The following is a 19,201-nucleotide window of genomic DNA, read 5'->3' as shown; positions in this document are numbered from 1 at the left end:
TAGGTGTTAAAATTAAAGTTGGTGATATTATCTAAACGAATGTGCTAATTAAGAATGGATGGTAGGGCACTCAAGGTATAGCTCTAGTGGGTTTTTTTATATATATAATGGAAATAGGTGGGAAAAGGAAAATCTTTATAATTTATTGGAAAAAAAAGGGAAGGGGGAAACAGAAAGGGGGTGGGGATGGGGGAGGGAGCTTACGACCTAAAGTTGTTGAATTCAATATTCAGTCCAGAAGGCTGTAAAGTCCCTAGTCGGAAGATGAGGTGTTGTTCCTCCAGTTTGCGTTGGGCTTCACTGGAACAATGCAGCAAACCAAGGACAGACATGTGGGCAAGAGAGCAGGGTGGAGTGTTGAAATGGCAAGCGACAGGGAGGTTTGGGTCATTCTTGCGGACAGACCGCAGGTGTTCTGCAAAGCGGTCGCCCAGTTTACGTTTGGTCTCTCCAACGTAGAGGAGACCACATTGGGAGCAACGGATGCAGTAGACTAAGTTGGGGGAAATGCAAGTGAAATGCTGCTTCACTTGAAAGGAGTGTTTGGGTCCTTGGACGGTGAGGAGAGAGGAAGTGAAGGGGCAGGTGTTGCATTTTTTGCGTGGGCATGGGGTGGTGCCATAGGAGGGGGTTGAGGAGAAGGGGGTGATGGAGGAGTGGACCAGGGTGTCCCGGAGGGAGCGATCCCTACGGAATGCCGATAAGGGGGGTGAAGGGAAGATGCGTTTGGTGGTGGCATCATGCTGGAGTTGGCGGAAATGGCGGAGGATGATCCTTTGAATGCGGAGGCTGGTGGGGTGATAAGTGAGGACAAGGGGGACCCTATCATGTTTCTGGGAGGGAGGAGAAGGCGTGAGGGCGGATGCGCGGGAGATGGGCCGGACACGGTTGAGGGCCCTGTCAACGACCGTGGGTGGAAAATCTCGGTTAAGGAAGAAGGAGGACATGTCAGAGGAACTGTTTTTGAATGTAGCATCATCGGAACAGATGCGACGGAGGCGAAGGAATTGAGAGAATGGGATGGAGTCCTTACAGGAAGCAGGGTGTGAGGAGCTGTAGTCGAGATAGCTGTGGGAGTCGGTGGGTTTGTAATGGATATTGGTGGACAGTCTATCACCAGAGATTGAGACAGAGAGGTCAAGGAAGGGAAGGGAAGTGTCAGAGATGGACCACGTGAAAATGATGGAGGGGTGGAGATTGGAAGCAAAATCACTGACCTCATCTCCTCTGGGGATCTCCCTCCCACAGCTTCCAACCTGATAGTCGCCCAACCTCGGACGGTCCACTTCTATCTCCTACCCAAAATCCACAAACAGAACTGCCCCGGTAGACCAATCGTCTCAGCTTGCTCCTGCCCCACAGAACTCATTTCTCGTTATCTTGACTCCCTTCTCTCTCCCCTTGTCCAGTCCCTTCCCACCTACATCCGTGATTCCTCTGACACCTTACGTCACATCAACAATTTCCAGTTCCCTGGCCCCAACTGCTTACTCTTCACCATGGACGTCCAATCCCTCTACACCTCCATCCCCCACCAGGATGGTCTGAGGGCCCTTAGCTTCTTCCTCGAACAGAGGCCCGAACAATCCCCATCTACCACTACTCTCCTCCGTCTGGCTGAACTTGTTCTCACACTGAACAATTTCTCCTTCAACTCCTCTCACTTCCTCCAAATAAAAGGTGTGGCTATGGGTACCCGCATGGGCCCCAGCTATGCCTGTCTCTTTATGGGGTATGTGGAACATTCCTTGTTGCAGTCCTACTCCGGCCCCCTTCCACAACTCTTTCTCCGGTACGTCGATGATTACTTCGGTGCCGCTTCATGCTCTCGTCAGGACTTGGAAAAATTTATTAATTTTGCTTCCAATCTCCACCCCTCCATCATTTTCACGTGGTCCATCTCTGACACTTCCCTTCCCTTCCTTGACCTCTCTGTCTCAATCTCTGGTGATAGACTGTCCTCCAATATCCATTACAAACCCACCGACTCCCACAGCTATCTCGACTACAGCTCCTCACACCCTGCTTCCTGTAAGGACTCCATCCCATTCTCTCAATTCCTTCGCCTCCGTCGCATCTGTTCCGATGATGCTACATTCAAAAACAGTTCCTCTGACATGTCCTCCTTCTTCCTTAACCGAGGTTTTCCACCCACGGTCGTTGACAGGGCCCTCAACCGTGTCCGGCCCATCTCCCGCGCATCCGCCCTCACGCCTTCTCCTCCCTCCCAGAAACATGATAGGGTCCCCCTTGTCCTCACTTATCACCCCACCAGCCTCCGCATTCAAAGGATCATCCTCCGCCATTTCCGCCAACTCCAGCATGATGCCACCACCAAACACACCTTCCCTTCGCCCCCCTTATCGGCATTCCGTAGGGATCGCTCCCTCCGGGACGCCCTGGTCCACTCCTCCATCACCCCCTTCTCCTCAACCCCCTCCTATGGCACCACCCCATGCCCACGCAAAAAATGCAACACCTGCCCCTTCACTTCCTCTCTCCTCACCGTCCAAGGACCCAAACACTCCTTTCAAGTGAAGCAGCATTTCACTTGCATTTCCCCCAACTTAGTCTACTGCATCCGTTGCTCCCAATGTGGTCTCCTCTATTGGAGAGACCAAACGTAAACTGGGCGACCGCTTTGCAGAACACCTGCGGTCTGTCCGCAAGAATGACCCAAACCTCCCTGTCGCTTGCCATTTCAACACTCCACCCTGCTCTCTTGCCCACATGTCTGTCCTTGGTTTGCTGCATTGTTCCAGTGAAGCCCAACGCAAACTGGAGGAACAACACCTCATCTTCCGACTAGGGACTTCACAGCCTTCTGGACTGAATATTGAATTCAACAACTTTAGGTCGTAAGCTCCCTCCCCCATCCCCACCCCCTTTCTGTTTCCCCCTTCCCTTTTTTTTCCAATAAATTATAAAGATTTTCCTTTTCCCACCTATTTCCATTATATATATAAAAAAACCCACTAGAGCTATACCTTGAGTGCCCTACCATCCATTCTTAATTAGCACATTCGTTTAGATAATATCACCAACTTTAATTTTAACACCTATGTGTTCTATTGTACTATTGTCATTGACATCTTTTGATGATCTGCTTCTATCACTGCTTGTTTGTCCCTACAACCACACACCCCCACCCCCCCCCTCCACCTCTTTGTCTCTCTATCTCTCCGCCCCCCACACACACACCTTAAACCAGCTTATATTTCAACTCTTTCTTGGACTCGAACGCAAGTTCTGTCGAAGGGTCATGAGGACTCGAAACGTCAACTCTTTTCTTCTCCGCCGATGCTGCCAGACCTGCTGAGTTTTTCCAGGTAATTCTGTTTTTGTTAGGGATATAGACAGGTTGAATGAATGGGCAAAAACTTGGCAGACAGAGTTTAATGTAGGAAAGTGTGAGGTCATGCACTTTGGTAGGAAAAATCAAAACACGGCTAATAGGTTAGGCCTTTTATCCATTGGAATTTAGAAGAATGAGGGGTGATCTTATTGAAACGTACAAGATTCTGAGGGGGCTTGACAGGGTAGATGTTGAGAAGTTGTTTTCACTAATGGGGGAATCTCAAACTAGGGGACATAGTTACAGAATAAGGAGACACTCATTCAAAACTGAGATGCGAAGGAATTTCTTCTCTCAGAGGGTAGTGAAGGTCTGGAATTCTCTACCTCAGAGTTGTGGAGGCTAGATCACAAAGTATTTAAAGAGGAGGTAGAAAGATTTTTGAAATATCGGGGAGTTGAGCGTGGTGCTGAAGCACAAAAGAGTAGTTCAGGCCTGGGGCAGATCAGCCATGATCTTATTGAATGGCGGGGCAGGCATGAGGGGCAGAATGGCCTAGTCCTGCTTTTTATTTTATGTTCTTAAGTTACACAACTCTTTCCATGCAAAATGTACTGATTAGGGTGGTAAGAAAGAAAATGCATTCTGCCTGTGACAATGTGAGTACTCAAAGCCATGTAGATACAGTTAATTAAGCCCTGTGCCTGGAGAAGCCTGCAACCCTGGCAAAGACCACAGCAACCCCTCCTCACAGTTCACAATGCTCCTTTTGTGATATCTGCCTGTCTCCTCCCCCTTTGAGACCTCTCCCTGTCCCCTGCCTGGGACACTTGTCGACAATGGTTCTCTGCTCCCGTTCCTGTTTTTCTTCCTGCACCGATGCACTGGGCCCAAAGAAAGTGAGAATGTAGAACTGTGCATGTGCAGCCTACTGCTGGTTGGTGCTTGAGTAAAAGCTCTGAGGTCCATTGGGAGTTGAAGTTCCTGACCTCTGCTCTCAACCACCAAAGTAAGTTTGGTTTTCATAACTCAATCCTTTGGCATCACCCCTGAGCCTAAGGAAGACTGGAAAATTATAGCCATTGACAAAGAGTCTGAGTCCCATCAGTGACCTGTTTGACTGAGTAATGCACTACAAATTGACTAACTTATCACCTCTTGAAGCTGGGATGACTTTGAGCTGCAGAAGTTCTGTGTTAGACTGCAGCCAGTGCCGAGCGTGCCAGACTTGCCTACAACCCTATCTGGTGAAGTGAGGCAGCGAGACCCACTGCTCACTAGCTGAAAGTATAATGTTTTTGGTCCTGTAAGTTTGTATGGTCTCCTGGGACACCTCCCCTTGTTTATCCTTTCTTCTTGTAGCTGCGGGTCTCTCCGCACTTGCTGCTGTCGTTCCTTCTGGCCCTCCAACCATGAATGAAAACCGGCAGCATCTCAATATTGTCAGAGGAAGTTTGTACAGAATCTCTTGGGTAGAAACACAAAGCAGGTCTGTTATAAAGTTGTATTTAAATGCTGAGATATTTCTCCTCACTGTTTTCCCTTTCAAGTCAGGTGTATTCGCAAGTTGGTGACAAATTACAATTCAGAAGATCTGAGTATTGCACAGTACTGGATTACTATGTAAAATTCTTGGAAAACTTATCAGGATTCAGATTTGTTACTGAAATTATTATCCAATATTAAGTCCTTTTAAATTCCTTGTCATGTGTTACAGCTTCAAAACCAACTGAAGTACCAAGAAGCTATTATCAGATTGGTGCTGGCCGTGCTGATTGCACTGGTCCAATAGCAGATTTGCCTTTGGTATGTCAATTTGTTTGAATAATTATTTGCTCATATTAACTGTTCTGTGACAATATAGGTTTCCCTTTTCCTCTTGCAGACTTCCAATACCATGTGTCAAATCTGTGTACCCTACAACCTCTGTACATTGTGGTTAGTGATCGCCCTGTGTTGGAAACGGTGGCACTTTCCTTGCTGTAATTAGGTATCTGCTGTGTGGTGGATCATGAACACAAAAGCTTGCCCTGCTGCCCTTGTTCTGGATTCCTTCACAAAAGGAAATAGTTTCTCTTTATCTATCCTATTGAATCTCTTTTTAAAATCATTTTAGAGTCTCCATTAGATTGCTCCTTAATCTTCTACAAGCCAAGCAAACACAACTTGATTCATAATTTAATTCAAAGGTAGCCATCTCAGGATTACTCCCAGTGCCAGGGTGACCAAGGCTGGGAACTGAATATCCAACATTACTCAATATTTAGGAAGGACCAGCAAAAAAGGAAAAGGTGGTGGGGTGGCGTTTTTAAGTTAAGGATGAAATCAGTGCAATAGTGAGATAGGATATTGACTCAGAAAATCTAGATGTAGAATCAGTCTGGGTGGAGCTAAGAAGCAACAAGGGGTGGAAAACATTGGTGGGAGTTGTCCATAGAGCTCTAAAAGTAGTGGTAAGGGAGGGGATGGCATTAAACAGGAACCTAGAAATGCACATAGCAAGAGTGCTTTAGTAATCATGGGTGACTTTAATCTACATATAGACTGGGCAAACCAAATTAGCAATAACACTGTGATGGATGAATTCCTGGAATTTGTTTTTTTAGACCAGTACTTCGAGGAACCAACTAGGGAACAGGCTTTCCTGGATTTGGTTTTGTGCAATGAGAAGGGGCTAATTAATAATCTTGTTGTGTGGAGTCCTTTAGGGAACAGTGACCATAACATGATAGAATTCTTCATTAGGATGGAAAGGGAAGTAGTCCAATCTGAAACTAGGGTTCTAAATCTAAACAAAGGAAACTATGAAGTTATGAGGCATATGTTGGCTAAGATAGATTGGGGGGCTTCATTGAAAGGCATGATGGTGGATAGGCAATGGCTAATATTTAAGGAGCGAATGTATGCATTACAACAGTTATACATTCCTTTCTGCTGCAAAAACACAACAGAAAAAGTGGCCCAACCATGGCTAGCAAAAGAAATTAAGGATAGCATTAGATCAGAAGAGGAGTCATATAAAGTTGCTAGAACAAGTAGCAAGCCTGAGGATTGGGAGCAGTTTAGAATTCAGCAAAGGAGAACTAAGAGATTGATTAAGAGGGGAAACATAGAATATGACAGCAAACTTGCAAGGAACATAAAAATGGACTGTAAAAGCTTCTATATGTATGTAAAAAGAAAAAATGTTAGTGAAGACAACCATAGGTCCCTTACAGTCCAAAATGGGAGAATTTATAATAGAAAATGGTAGAGCAATTAAACAACTACTTTAGTTCTGACTTCATGGAGAAAGACACAAATAACTTCCCAGAAATGCTAGGGAACCAAGGGTCTAGTAAGAAGGAGGAATTGAAGGAAATTAGTATTACTAAAAAAGTAGTACTGGAGAAATTAATGGGACTGAAAGCCAATAAATCCCCAGGGCCTAGTAATCTACATCCCAGGGTACTAAAGGAGGTGGCCATGGAAAATATGGATGCATTGGTTGTCATCTTCAAAAATTCTGTAGATTCTGGAACAGTCCCGGCGATTGGAGGGTGGAAAATGTAACCCCACTATTTAAAAAAGGGAGGGAGAAAACAGCAAATTACAGACCCATTAGCCTAACTTCAGTAGTGGGTAAAATGCTAGAGTTTATTATAAAAGATGTGATAACAGAACACAAGGAAAATTTCAACGGGATTAGACAAAATCAAGATGGATTTATGAAAGGGAAATCATGTTTGATAAACCCACTGGAGTTTTTTGAGAACGTAACTAGCAAAATGGATAAGGGAGAACCAGTGGATGTGGTGTATTTTCAGAAAGCTTTGGACAAAGTGCTACATAAGAAGGAGTGCAAAATTAAAACACATGGGATTGGGGATAATATATTGGCATGGATTAAGAATTGGTTATCAGACAGGAAACAGAGTAGGAATGAATGGGTCTTTTTCAGAGTGTCAGGCGGTGACTAGTAGGGTACTGCAGGGACCAGTGCTTGGGCCCCAGCTATTCACAATATTTTTCAATGATTTGAATGAGGGAACCAAATGTAATATTTACAAGTTTGCTGACAACATGAAACTAGGTGGGAATGTGAGTAATGAGGAGGATGTTACGAGGCTTCAAGATGATTTGGACAAGTTGAGTGAGTGGGGAAAAATATATGGCAGATGGAGCACAACATGGATAAGTGTGAAGTTATCCACTTCGGTAGGAATAACAGAATGGCAGAGTATTATTTAAATGGTGGTAGATTGGGGAATGTTGATGTACAAAAGGACCTTGGTGTTCTTGTACACCAATCACTGAAATTAAACATGAGGTGCAGTAGGCAGTTAAGAAGACAAATGGTATGTTGGCCTTCATTGTGAGAGGAGTTGGCTACAGGAGCAAGGATAGAGTCATAAAGTTATACAGCACAGAAACAGGCCCTTTGGCCCATCGTGTCCATGATGGCCATCAAGCACCTATCTATTCTAATCCCATTTTCCAGCACTTGGCCCATAGCTATGGTGTTTCAAGTGCTCATCTAAATACTACTTAATGCAGCTGTACAGAGCTTTGGTGAGACTACATCTGGAGTATTGTGTGCAGTTTTGGTCTCCTTGCCTAAGAAAGGATATGCTTGCAATAGAGGGATTGCAGCAAAGGTTACCAGACTGATTCCTGGGATGGCAGGATTGTCGTATGAGGAGAGATTGGGCCGACTAGGCCTTATTCACTGGAGTTTAAAAGAATGAGAAGGGATCTCATTGAATTGTATAAAATTCTGACAGGGAGGGACAGACTGGATTCAGGGATGATGTTTTCTTTGGCTGGGGGATCTAGAACAAGAGGTCACAGTTTCAGGATACAGGGTAGGCCATTTAGGTCTGGGATGAGGAGAAACTTCTTCATTCAGAGGGTGGTGAACCTGTGGAATTCTCTACCACAGAGGGCTGTGGAGACCAAGTCACTGAATATATTTAAGAAGGAAATAGATTCCTGGACTCCAAAGGCATCAAGGGGTATGGGAGAGAGCGGGAGTATGGCATTGAGATAAAGGATCAGCCTTGATCATCTTGAATGGCAGAGCAGGTTTAAAGGGCATAATGACCTACTCCTCCTATTTTTTATATTTTCTAACTCTCTGAGCCCTGCTATAAATCTACACTGCATGACCAGTAGGATCATTATATCCTCACTTAAGTGCGGTGCCCACAACTGAACGCGGTACTCCAGATGGGGCCTGACAAAGCCTGTATGCAACTGGGGTACATCTTCCTCCACTTTGTATTCTAACCCCTTGACATATAGTCCAACATTCCTTTAGCATTCTTGATAGTCTTTTGGAACTCTATCTTCTGGTGATTTTTTTTTCCCACATGGACACCCATATCTCTTTGATCCTCAGCAGTTCCCAGTTTCTCAATTTAGAAAATACTCTGATTTATTTTTATGACTCCAAAGTGAAAACTGAGACAGTTTGACAACTCCTTCAATCTGCATCTCTCCACTTGCATCTTCCTGCTCTCATCTGCAACATGTACTGTCCCTCCTTATTTAGTATCATCTGCAATTGAAAATACAATTCTCCCTTTCTTCATCCGCATCATTGATAAGCATACTGAAAGACTGAGGTCGCAGTACAGATCCGTGGAACACTGCTCATCACATCCTGCCAATCACACCTTTATTTCTACTGTCTCCAACCTCCGAATCAATTTCCAACCCCTGCTGCAAGGTTGTTTCCAATTCTGTACACTTCATTGTTGCTCATAAATCAGAGAACATTTCAGAGAGGAGACCATTCAGGCATAGTACTTATGCTTTGCTAACTCTTTAAATTCAGCTATCAACTAAAATCCCAATTTCCAAGCTCTTTCCCATTTTTTAATGTACTCTTTCCAAACGCTTAACCAATTTCTTTTCAAGTATTTTTTTTTGTCCCTGTCTCAATAACTGCATGTGATTAGAACATATGTTCTAATAACCCATCATTGTGAAAATATCTCTTCTACATTCTGATTTGTTCTAGTGATAATCCAGGATCTATGTATCCTTGTCGGCCATCTGTGGAAAGAGTTTTTCACTGTTTATCCTCTTAACTCGGTTATAATTTTGAAAACCTGTAGTGCATGCCCACCACCCCCTCCTGCACTTCGCAATCCACCACTTAATCTTCTCTGTCCCATTTTTGTCAATCTCTGAAACAATTACTGCCCTTTCATTCAGGTAAATCCTTGTACAGTCTCTTTGACTCTGGAATTGTTTCACTTATGAGATACTGTGGCCTGTTCAGTTACCTGATACAAATTTAATTCATTCCCTTGCTTTTCTATTCAATGTCTGTGTATAAACTCTGAATCTCAGTTTTCTTGTTCTGGCCACCTTTAACTATACGCCCAGCTTTCAAAACATATGCTTCCACATTTCTAGATATTACTATCCCTTTATTCTGTTAAGATTCCTACTATGCACTTTATAGGCTATCACTTATTTTTCCCCACAATGTGATATCCCACATTTCTCTGCTTTGGACAGGATTCAACATCTGCCAAGTCTACTGATTCAAGTCCGCCTACATTCTTCCTCACTGTACTTCGAAGTTCAGTAAATTTAGCTAACATTACATACTTGCAGGGTCAAGCTCATTCCTCAACAGAAACATTAGATTGTGCAGGGGTAGTGAGGCTGAGGGCATGTTGTACAAAGGTTTGGGGCAATGCATGGTTTCTGAGGGAGACACTCCACACAATAAACATGTGGGAAAAAGCTTTAATGGGGCATTTGTAGATCTGAGTGAGTAATGTATAAAGGCTGAGCTTGAAACTGGGATAAGTATGAGGATGTGTGGGCTACTACTTTGTGGAACGCTCCAACCACTTGTGCATCCTAATTTAATATAATCAGTGAACTATCATTCCCTTTATGTCCACATCCAAAAATGTTTATAGATAGAGAAGAAAATATTTTGCAGAACAGTTTCTTGGGATATTCCACTGACTAGCTCCTGCCAATAAGGATAACACTGTTGCTCTTCTTTGCATTCTGCCTCTTAGACATTGCTTTATCCAAGCAGCTACATTCCTTTTAAGCTGCGTACCTTATATTTTTTTGCAGCAAGTCTCTTTTACGGTGCCTTATCAAGTTTATAACGCTGTGCTGACTCTACTTGATTAGCCCATACCTTTGCAAATTTTCACTAATTTCATCTGATATTATGGTCTTGAAATTAGTCAATACTTAGATGAGCTAAATTGACCTGCGATTTCGTGGGTTATTCATTTTTTCCTCCCATGAACTGGGGTTTCGCACTTGCCCCTACTTTTGGGACAATTCCTGATTCAAGAATTTAGTGGTTTACAAAGAAATTGAGTCATTCCTCTACTATCTCCTTCCTAACCCCTCTCAGTGATCCCAGGAGCACATCATCTGGGTTTGATGACATTTTGACTTTCTGTTCCATTCGTTGTTTTTTTGAAAAAAAAAGACTTAATTTTGGACCTTACTGTTCAATAGTGGTTTATTTACAGCCTTCTCAAGTACCCATATTGTTCCACTTTAACACCCCCCCCTTTAAAAATTGAGACAAAGTATATATCAGCACGCCACTCTCAAGTACTACAAGGCTTCCTGTATCTCCAGATTGTCCCACCCCTTCTTTGATGTCCACTTACCTATTAAATGCTTCAATAGCCCTTGTTTTTCCCATTGTTGACCGCTATTATTTTCTCATGCTCTCCCTTTGCTTTCCTAATCTCTCTCCACTTCGCTTCTTTATCGTGCTGCTTTTTACTCTAATCCCCCTGTTTATCCATGGAATCCCAGCTTTTGACAATCCACTTCACTTTCTGCTAGGAAGTATTGAACCTGCACTATATCCATCTTATTATTAAATATCTCCCCCTGCTGGTTTGGTGTTTCTTCCAATCAATTGTTCTGGGCAGTGTGCTCCTTCATCTCACTGCAACAGACTAATTTCCAATACAGATTTATCTTGGGTTTCTCTTTTCCTTTCTGTATTTCCAATGTGAATCTAATTCTCCAGCGATCATCGTCTACCCAGTGCTCTCCTGTGTGTCTCCTTCGTTAGTCTGGACCAAATCTTAACATTGTCTCCTCCTCCTCAGATGTATAACATAGTGATTAAGGTAATAATCTTGAGTGCATTCTAAAAACCCTTCCCACTTTGACCATAAAATGTGTTCCCAAAATAATACTACAACCTTTTGTTATGTGTTAATTCTATACAGATGGACTATCTGAGCAGCACCATCAACTTAAAGCCTTCTTTTCAATAGCTGTATCAATGCCGTTAATTATTCAGGCCATCACACCACCCTCTTCTCTTCTCTCTCCCTTGAAACTTATTTTGCCTGGAGTTTAGTCCAATCCTGCCTGGCTTCTGCCCAAGTTTCTACTAACGTTATAACATTATATTCCTTTATTCCAATTAGTACCTGTACTTCTTTGCCTCTATTTCTAACACTTCCTCTCTACATAGATAAACAGTCACACTGCTCAGTGCCTTTGCTTTTCCCCTTATCTTCATTATCTTCCTTCTTAACTCTCATATACAGTCCCAAGGTTAATCTCTCCATATAAAACATTTGGGTTGACTGTTTCAGACTGTTTTTCCCTTTCACTATACTTATTCTTAAATGCTCCTGCATAGGTACGCCACCACGCTCTGAGTGTTAGCTTAAACTCTCACCCACAGCTCTCTCATGATGCTCATTCAGAAAGCTGGTGCAGACATGACAGGCTGAATGGCCTCCTTCTGCACCATAACAATCCTGTGATTCTGTGGTGGTTGTCACTGCCAGGGAGCAAGCTGATTCTCTCACCTTCTCCAGGACATTGCTACCAGTTTCGTTCAGGTACTGTCTGTCCCCTTTTCTCTTGACCTCCTGTACCAGATGTATCTACAGATTTGAAATGCTAGTTCCCTCTTTCCCTCCTACAATGTCTTCCAACCATGCATTCAGCTACTCCTTAGGATCGCCATCTGTCCAGCTTCAAACTCAACGTTTGGGAGAATGAAATTGCCCTGTAGTTTTTGGAAAAACTGGGCAGAAAACTCCCATTTTCAGTTGTTGATTCTAATAAACGCTGTAAAGATGCATATGTTCACACGTGTGAATGGACATGTTTCTCACATATGAATATATGAATTAGGAGCAGGATTAGGCCACTCGGCCCTTCAAACCTGTTCCGCATTGCGTTAAAAACAAACATGCCATGCGCTTTAGTCTGAACCCCACCAGCAACACCTTTAACAATTTCCCAGCTCAATTCATGAAGGGTTCTTCCATCTGTCGGAGAGAAGCAGCTTTGGTCACATTGGTTATGTTGAATTGAAAGCCTTATCAAGGATGGGGAAGAAAAGTGTTTCTCCCACTATAGCACCTCAAACTGTTATATCGGCATCTTTTTCATGTAGCGCCTTTGATCAGTAATGGACAAAAACATTACACTTATCCGATACAAAGTTCTCTTAACTTTCCCAAAGCATGAAAACTTTACAAAATAAATTTCCTTGAACTGTTGAAATGTTCTGTAAACCTGTGTAAATGTCAGGCTTGCTGCACTTGAAATCAGCAAAGATGGCAGAATCAGTATTTTTCACTGGCAGTGACCACCATAGAATCACAGAATTGTTATGGCACAGAAGGAGGCCATTTGGCCCATCGTATCTGCACCGGCTCTCCGAATGAGCATCCTGACTTAGTGTCAGTCTCCTGCTTTTTTCTTGGACCCTTGCACATTGTTTCTATTCAAGTAATCATCTAATGCCCTCTTGAATGCCTCGATTGAACCTCCCTCCACCACATTTCCAGGCAGTGCATTCCAGACTCAAACTACTTGTTATGTGAAAAAGTTTTTTCTCACATCATATTTGCTTCTTTTGCAAATCACTTTAAACCTGTGCCCTCTCCTCCTTGTTCCTTTTATGAACGGGAACAGTTTCTCCCTATCCACTTTATTCAGCCGCCTCATGATTTTTAGCACTTCTATTAAATCTCCTCTTAGCCTTCTCCGCTCCAATGAGAACAATTCCAGCCTCTCCAATCTATCTTCATAACTAAAGTTTATCATTTTTGAAACTTTCTTGTAAACTTCTTCTGCACTCTCTCCAATGCGTTCACATCCTTCCTATAGTGTGGCACCCAGAACTTTACACAATACTCCAGCTGAGGTATAACTTGTGTCTTATATAAACTCAGCATAACCTCCCTGCTCTTGTACTCTATGCCCCTATTAATAAAGCCCAAGATATTGTATGCTTTATTAACCACTCTCTCCAACTGTCTTGCCACCTTTAATCTATGCACATATATATCCAGGTCCCTCTGCTCCTGCACCCCCTTAAGAATTTCACCTCTTATTTTATATTGTCTCTCCATGTTCTTCCTACCAAAATGCATCACCTCACACTTCTCCGCATTGAACTTCCCCAGCCACCTATCTGCCCACTCCAAAAGGACATAGGGCAAGTTGGTGAAATTCTATACTGTCCTCCTCACAGTTTATAAAGCTCCAAGTTTCACATCATCCGCAAATTTTGAAATTGTTCCCTGCACACCAAGATCTAAATCATTAATATATATCAGGAAAAGCAAGAGTCCCAATTCTGACTGCTGGGGACTTCTACTACAAACGTTCCTCCAGCCCGAAAAATATCCATTGACCATGACCCTCTGTTTCCTATTACTTAGCCAATTTTCTATACATGTTGCTACTGTCCCTTTTATTCCATGAGCTATAACTTTTCTCTCAAGTGTGGCATTGTATGAAATGCTTTTTGAAAGTCCACGTACACCACATCAACAGCATTACCCTCATCGATCTTCTCTGTTACCTTTTCAAAAAACTCCAACAAGTTAGTTAAACACAATTTCCCCTTTAGAGACCCATGCTGGCTCTTCTTAATCAGCCCACATTTTCCCATGCCACTATTAATTCTATTCCAAATAATTGTTTCGAGAAGCTTCCCCACTACTGAAGTTAAAAAGAATGGTCTGCAATTGCTGGGTTTATCCTTACAACATTTTTTGAACAAGGGTGTAATGTTTGCAATTCTCTAGCCCTCTGGCACCTCCCCTGAGTCTAAGGAAGACTGAAAGATTATGGCCAGTACCCCTGCAATTTCCACTCTTACTTCCTTCAATATCCTTAATGCATCTCATCCAGTCCCAGTGCCTTGTCAACATTAAGTACCGACAGTATATCCAACGTTTTCTCCTCATCAATTTTGAACCCTTCTGGTGACACAGTTTCCTCCTCTATCACCGTGGCCTGGGTAGCATCTGCTTCCTTGGCAAAGACAGATGTAAAGTATTCATTTAACACCTCAGCCATGCCCCCTGCCTCCATGTGTAAATCCCCTTTTTAGTCCCTAATCGGCCCTACTCCCCCTTTTACTACCCTCTTACTATTTGTGTGCCCATAGAAGACTTTGGGATTCCCCTTGATGAATACTAATAAAATGAAAGGCTATTCAGTATAATCCTGATGTGATTAAAAGAAAGTGCCATGTGATTTGTAAACACTTGCTTTTGGTAATGTGTAGATGGGATATGCCAATCCAGAGCAGACCGCTGCAGGACTCCATAACCGTCTGTACAGTCGAGCTTTTATTGTAGCAGACCCTAGCAATTCAAAGAGAGTTGTGTTCGTCAGTGCTGACATTGGAATGGTATCTCAGAAACTCAGATTAGAGGTAAGCATGAACTCTTGTGCCCACCTTGACTGACGTATTTCCCACTTCCTTTCTATCGACCCTGATGCTCAGCAACCTAACCAACAGTCCATAAATGACTAGTAGGCCCTTCAAGAGAAAGGTAAGCAAACCTTTCAATCTGTGGAGCCGCACGAGGAGCAGAAGTGCCAGAAAAATATTGCAGGTTGTTGCTGGCCTGGGCTCTCCCCCTTTTCACTTTGCCTCCATCCTCATCCAAGATCTGGTCCAAAGGGCAACTCAGCATTGGAACAGAATTCTGAAACAAAACTCCTCAGGCCACAACCAGCAAGTTGCATAATTTGGACACCTGCATGGTGTCCACAACTCGCCGGTATTATGCAAATCAGGCCTGAGGCTAATGTCTAACAGTGTACCTCCCTATTACGCCACCTATTTTGTGCTGGAAACCAGAATGAGTTGAATTTCACCCCATTGTTTTGCAAAGTTCAAGTGTGACCATATTTTATGTGTTATCTTCACGGGATATTTGCCTATTTCCATGAGTTATACTGTAAAGGCTTCACGCGTTTTCATCTTGCCATGTCGGTAGTATAATCTGCTTAATCTTTTCACTGTAGCTCATGCATTAAATGATATTAGCTTTGGATAACACTTTGGATTTTCAAATCTGTCCCAGAATTTCCTTCTCTTTTCCTCATAGCTGTTGTTGACCTTAATTTGCTGAGCAGTATGAAAGTAGATTTTATTTTGTCACTATCTGAATGTTGAAAGTCATAGAGCAGAATATTGTGCTTGCGCTGCCATCTTAGCAACTGTGACTGCATTGTGCATTTACACCTTACTTTAGACGTTTCAAGCTTGCTAATATATATACTATATATATATATTTAGTTATTTCCCTCTACTATTTTCGTGTTACATAAAACAATGTCACTTGTTATCCTGAACAATGTACTTTTTGTATTATACCTGATGTTCCATTATTCCATATTGATAAAATTACAGGAATCTCTAAAAAGAACGAGATGCTAGCGCCTTTAAATTTAATCCCAGAAATAAATAGTTAGGTCCTTGGCCTTTTTGTTCAAAAAATATATTACCACCAAGTTACTCAATATAATTTATTTTAAGGAAGCTAGTTATGTCTAAGATAAATACTGTTGTCTATTTTAGGTTCTAAAAAGATTGAAGGGCAAATACAGGGATCTCTACAGACAAGACAATGTTGTCTTGAGTGGTACTCACACCCACTCTGGCCCTGCAGGCTACTTTCAGTACACACTCTGCCTGATCACAAGTAAAGGCTACATCAAGCCATCCATCAATGCCTTAATCAATGGCATAATAAAGGTTAGACACTCTTCTCTGTATTTTAATATGTAGTAATGTTATGTATTTAAGTGTAATATTTTGTACAAATACTAACATTAGTTAATGGATGTTGATTAACGAAGTAAAATGTGGATGTAAAGTATATAAGAACGAATTCCTCTAAACATTGTAACATGCGTCACAACCAATTGGTTACGTTTGAAATGTTATCACTACTATTCTGGCAGCAATTTTGCACAGCCATGCCCCACAAACTGTAAATGAATAAATCACCTTATAATTTGTTTTTCATGATGTTAGCTGAGGGAAGAATGTGGACCAGGGATGTGAGAAGACCTCCCTGCTCAACTTCAAATGCTATCACGGATCTTTCTCATCCACGGATCTTTCTTCTCCGCCGATGCTGCCAGACCTGCTGAGTTTTTCCAGGTAATTCTGTTTTTGTTTTGTTCTTTCTCATCCACCTGAGCAGACAGACAGGATGTCAGATTAACAACTCATCCAAACAATGGCCCGTCAGAAAATGTAACACTCTGTCTCTCATCATAGTGTTGCCCTAGATTATGGGGATAAATTTGTCACGTTACTTAAACGCACAACTTTGAATCAGAACAAAACTGGATTGTGCTGAAAACGAGTGGGGGGGACCGCGACATGCAATTAACCCATGCCTGTTTGTTCCGATGAAGGCAGCCCGCAAACTTCATGCCACTTGCTCATCTACATGATTGCTGTTGAATGGCTGTATGCTTAAGCAGGAGAAGCAAAATTGAGAGAGGTCAGTACGAGGTCAAGCTAGCTGGCACTACTTAAAGCCGACCAGCCCTTCATAAAAGAGAGGTGATGGAAATCAATCCAAGAGTGATTTTGACTTGGGAAAGTTTAAAAAGAAAAGACACAAAATGGCAGAGTGGGCTCCAAGCTGTTCCAATGCAATAAAAGAAGCCATGTTGCAGAAGGTGGACAGGATTCACTAGGACCTGGTAGCTCTCCATACCGATATCAGGAAGGCAGTAGCAGCAGGTAGCTGACATGGCTAATGTCAGTAGTGTAGCCCTGAGGACCTGAATGCTGTGCTGCAAGAAGTTCAACGACCTCACATGAGTAGAATGATAGATGATTTGTTTGATAAAGTTGGTTTTGAATATTTATTTGGTCAAGGCTTTTATTTCAGCATTCTAACCAAGAGGATGTCAAGTTCTGGGACTGTTGTTGAATGGGCGAGTGGGGTTGTATTACTCTACTGTAGTCACATGAGCCAGTCACAATCAAGCCAATCAGAAGGAGATTTGTTGGTTGCCTCCTCCCTTCCTCTTCCTCCTCCTCAGCTGCTCACTGAATACCTGAGGTAAGTGCTTTGCCCTTCATGATGTTGAACTTGTGCCAGATGCAGTGTACACTGTGAATCATGCGCAAGCTTTCTGGAGAGTACTGCAGGGATTTTCCAAAGCAGTCCAGGCAGTGGAAGTGTTTCTTAAGCAGCCCCATGGTCTACTCGATAACATTCCATGTCACAGGATAACTCTCGTTATAATATATTATGTACAGAGTATACATTATGTACATGCATGGGTTACCCACTGGAGTCATGAGATGGACATTGGATAGCCCATGTTGCCCAGTAACCACTCTGTGGTCTCTCATGGTGGCCTAAATCTGATGGTACAGCAGACTGGCGCAGAATAAGGGCAACATGACTGCTAGTGTGGTACTAGGCATTGACCTGCATGATATGCTGTGTATCATCAGCTGTACATTTAGAGAGTGGAACTCTCTGTGGCTACCAAACATCTCTGGATTTACATATGTCATCTGTAAAGTGACATGTGTTTAGTCAATAGAACCATGCACTGTGGGGAAGCCCACTATCCTGGCAAAACTGCACGCTTGTTCTGGCTGCTCCTCACTGGAAAAAGGGAATATAAAGTATTTCCCTCTTTTTGGATGCAGAGACACAGAGGGTCACTCATCTTTCATATGCAACATCGGACAGTGAACTGCAAGATGTTACCTGCTCCAGCCTCAAAGGAGCTTGACAAGAAGTTGTTCAAGGCCATGCTCACCTTCACAGCCACTGGTAATGCCATCCTCGCCCAGCTCTGAGGCTGAATCAGGTAACAGATTTCAGTGAGGACCTCCTTAATGAAACAGAGACACAGTTCCTCGTTGAGGTTAAGATAGGAGAAATGTTCCCTGCACACCCTGGACGGATATGGCCTCCTGCTGAGAGCCCTTCTCTCCTTCCTCCTCTTCTCTCTTAAAAAAGCCTGTCCTCCTCTGTGTTGCCTCTGGTCATTCCCCCTGTCATGCTGCAGGCCAAGGGAGATGATAATTATGACACTGATGACTGGGGAGCAAGTGGTGTGAGCAGAATCCTTGAAGTCAGAACCAAAGCCTTCACCATATGACACAGCACTCAATGTCGACTTCACCAACTTTAAATAGCAGTACAAACCTCCATAAACTTCCACTAACTCAACAACAGGCAGTAGGAATCAGCCAGCAATTGAACTGAGAGTGAGTGATGATCTCTTTAAACAGCACTGGTGAGTGGTCTTTCCTGCTGCTGATCAAGGTTAGGAGAGGGTGTTAGCTGGAACATTGAGGTTGAAATATTTTTTTTTTTTGATATTCATGCTTGGGGTATGGACATCACTGGCAAAGCCAGCATTTCTTTCCTACCTCTGATTGCCCATGAGAAGGTGGTGGTGTGCCTAAGAGAGTCAAATTAACATTGTACATTGCCTGACATCAAGATCCACCTACACTGCACACTCCCAGTTCAGCTGCTGACAAGCTGCCTAAAATGACTTCCAGCGTTGCCCATATCAGAAGTATGCGTGTACAGCTTAAACATCATTTTTGACTTGGAACTGCATCCACAGAGCTGCTGATAAGGG

At 43.0% G+C, this 19,201-nt stretch overlaps 1 protein-coding gene across 2 annotated transcripts in view; it reads left to right on the top strand.

The window, feature by feature from the left end:
* asah2 (N-acylsphingosine amidohydrolase 2) overlaps positions 1-19,201 on the top strand; it is a 104,861-nt gene that overhangs the window by 13,278 nt on the left and 72,382 nt on the right. For both annotated transcript variants that reach the window (XM_041209143.1, XM_041209142.1), the window contains exons 3-5: positions 5,013-5,101; positions 14,838-14,987; positions 16,143-16,319. In XM_041209143.1, coding sequence (XP_041065077.1) covers positions 5,013-5,101; positions 14,838-14,987; positions 16,143-16,319 — 416 coding nt within the window. The remainder of the gene's footprint in view (positions 1-5,012; positions 5,102-14,837; positions 14,988-16,142; positions 16,320-19,201) is intronic.

Source organism: Carcharodon carcharias, chromosome 17, assembly GCF_017639515.1.
Source record: "Carcharodon carcharias isolate sCarCar2 chromosome 17, sCarCar2.pri, whole genome shotgun sequence".
Classification (NCBI taxonomy): domain Eukaryota; kingdom Metazoa; phylum Chordata; class Chondrichthyes; order Lamniformes; family Lamnidae; genus Carcharodon; species Carcharodon carcharias.
This window is presented reverse-complemented; position numbering and strand designations above follow the sequence as displayed.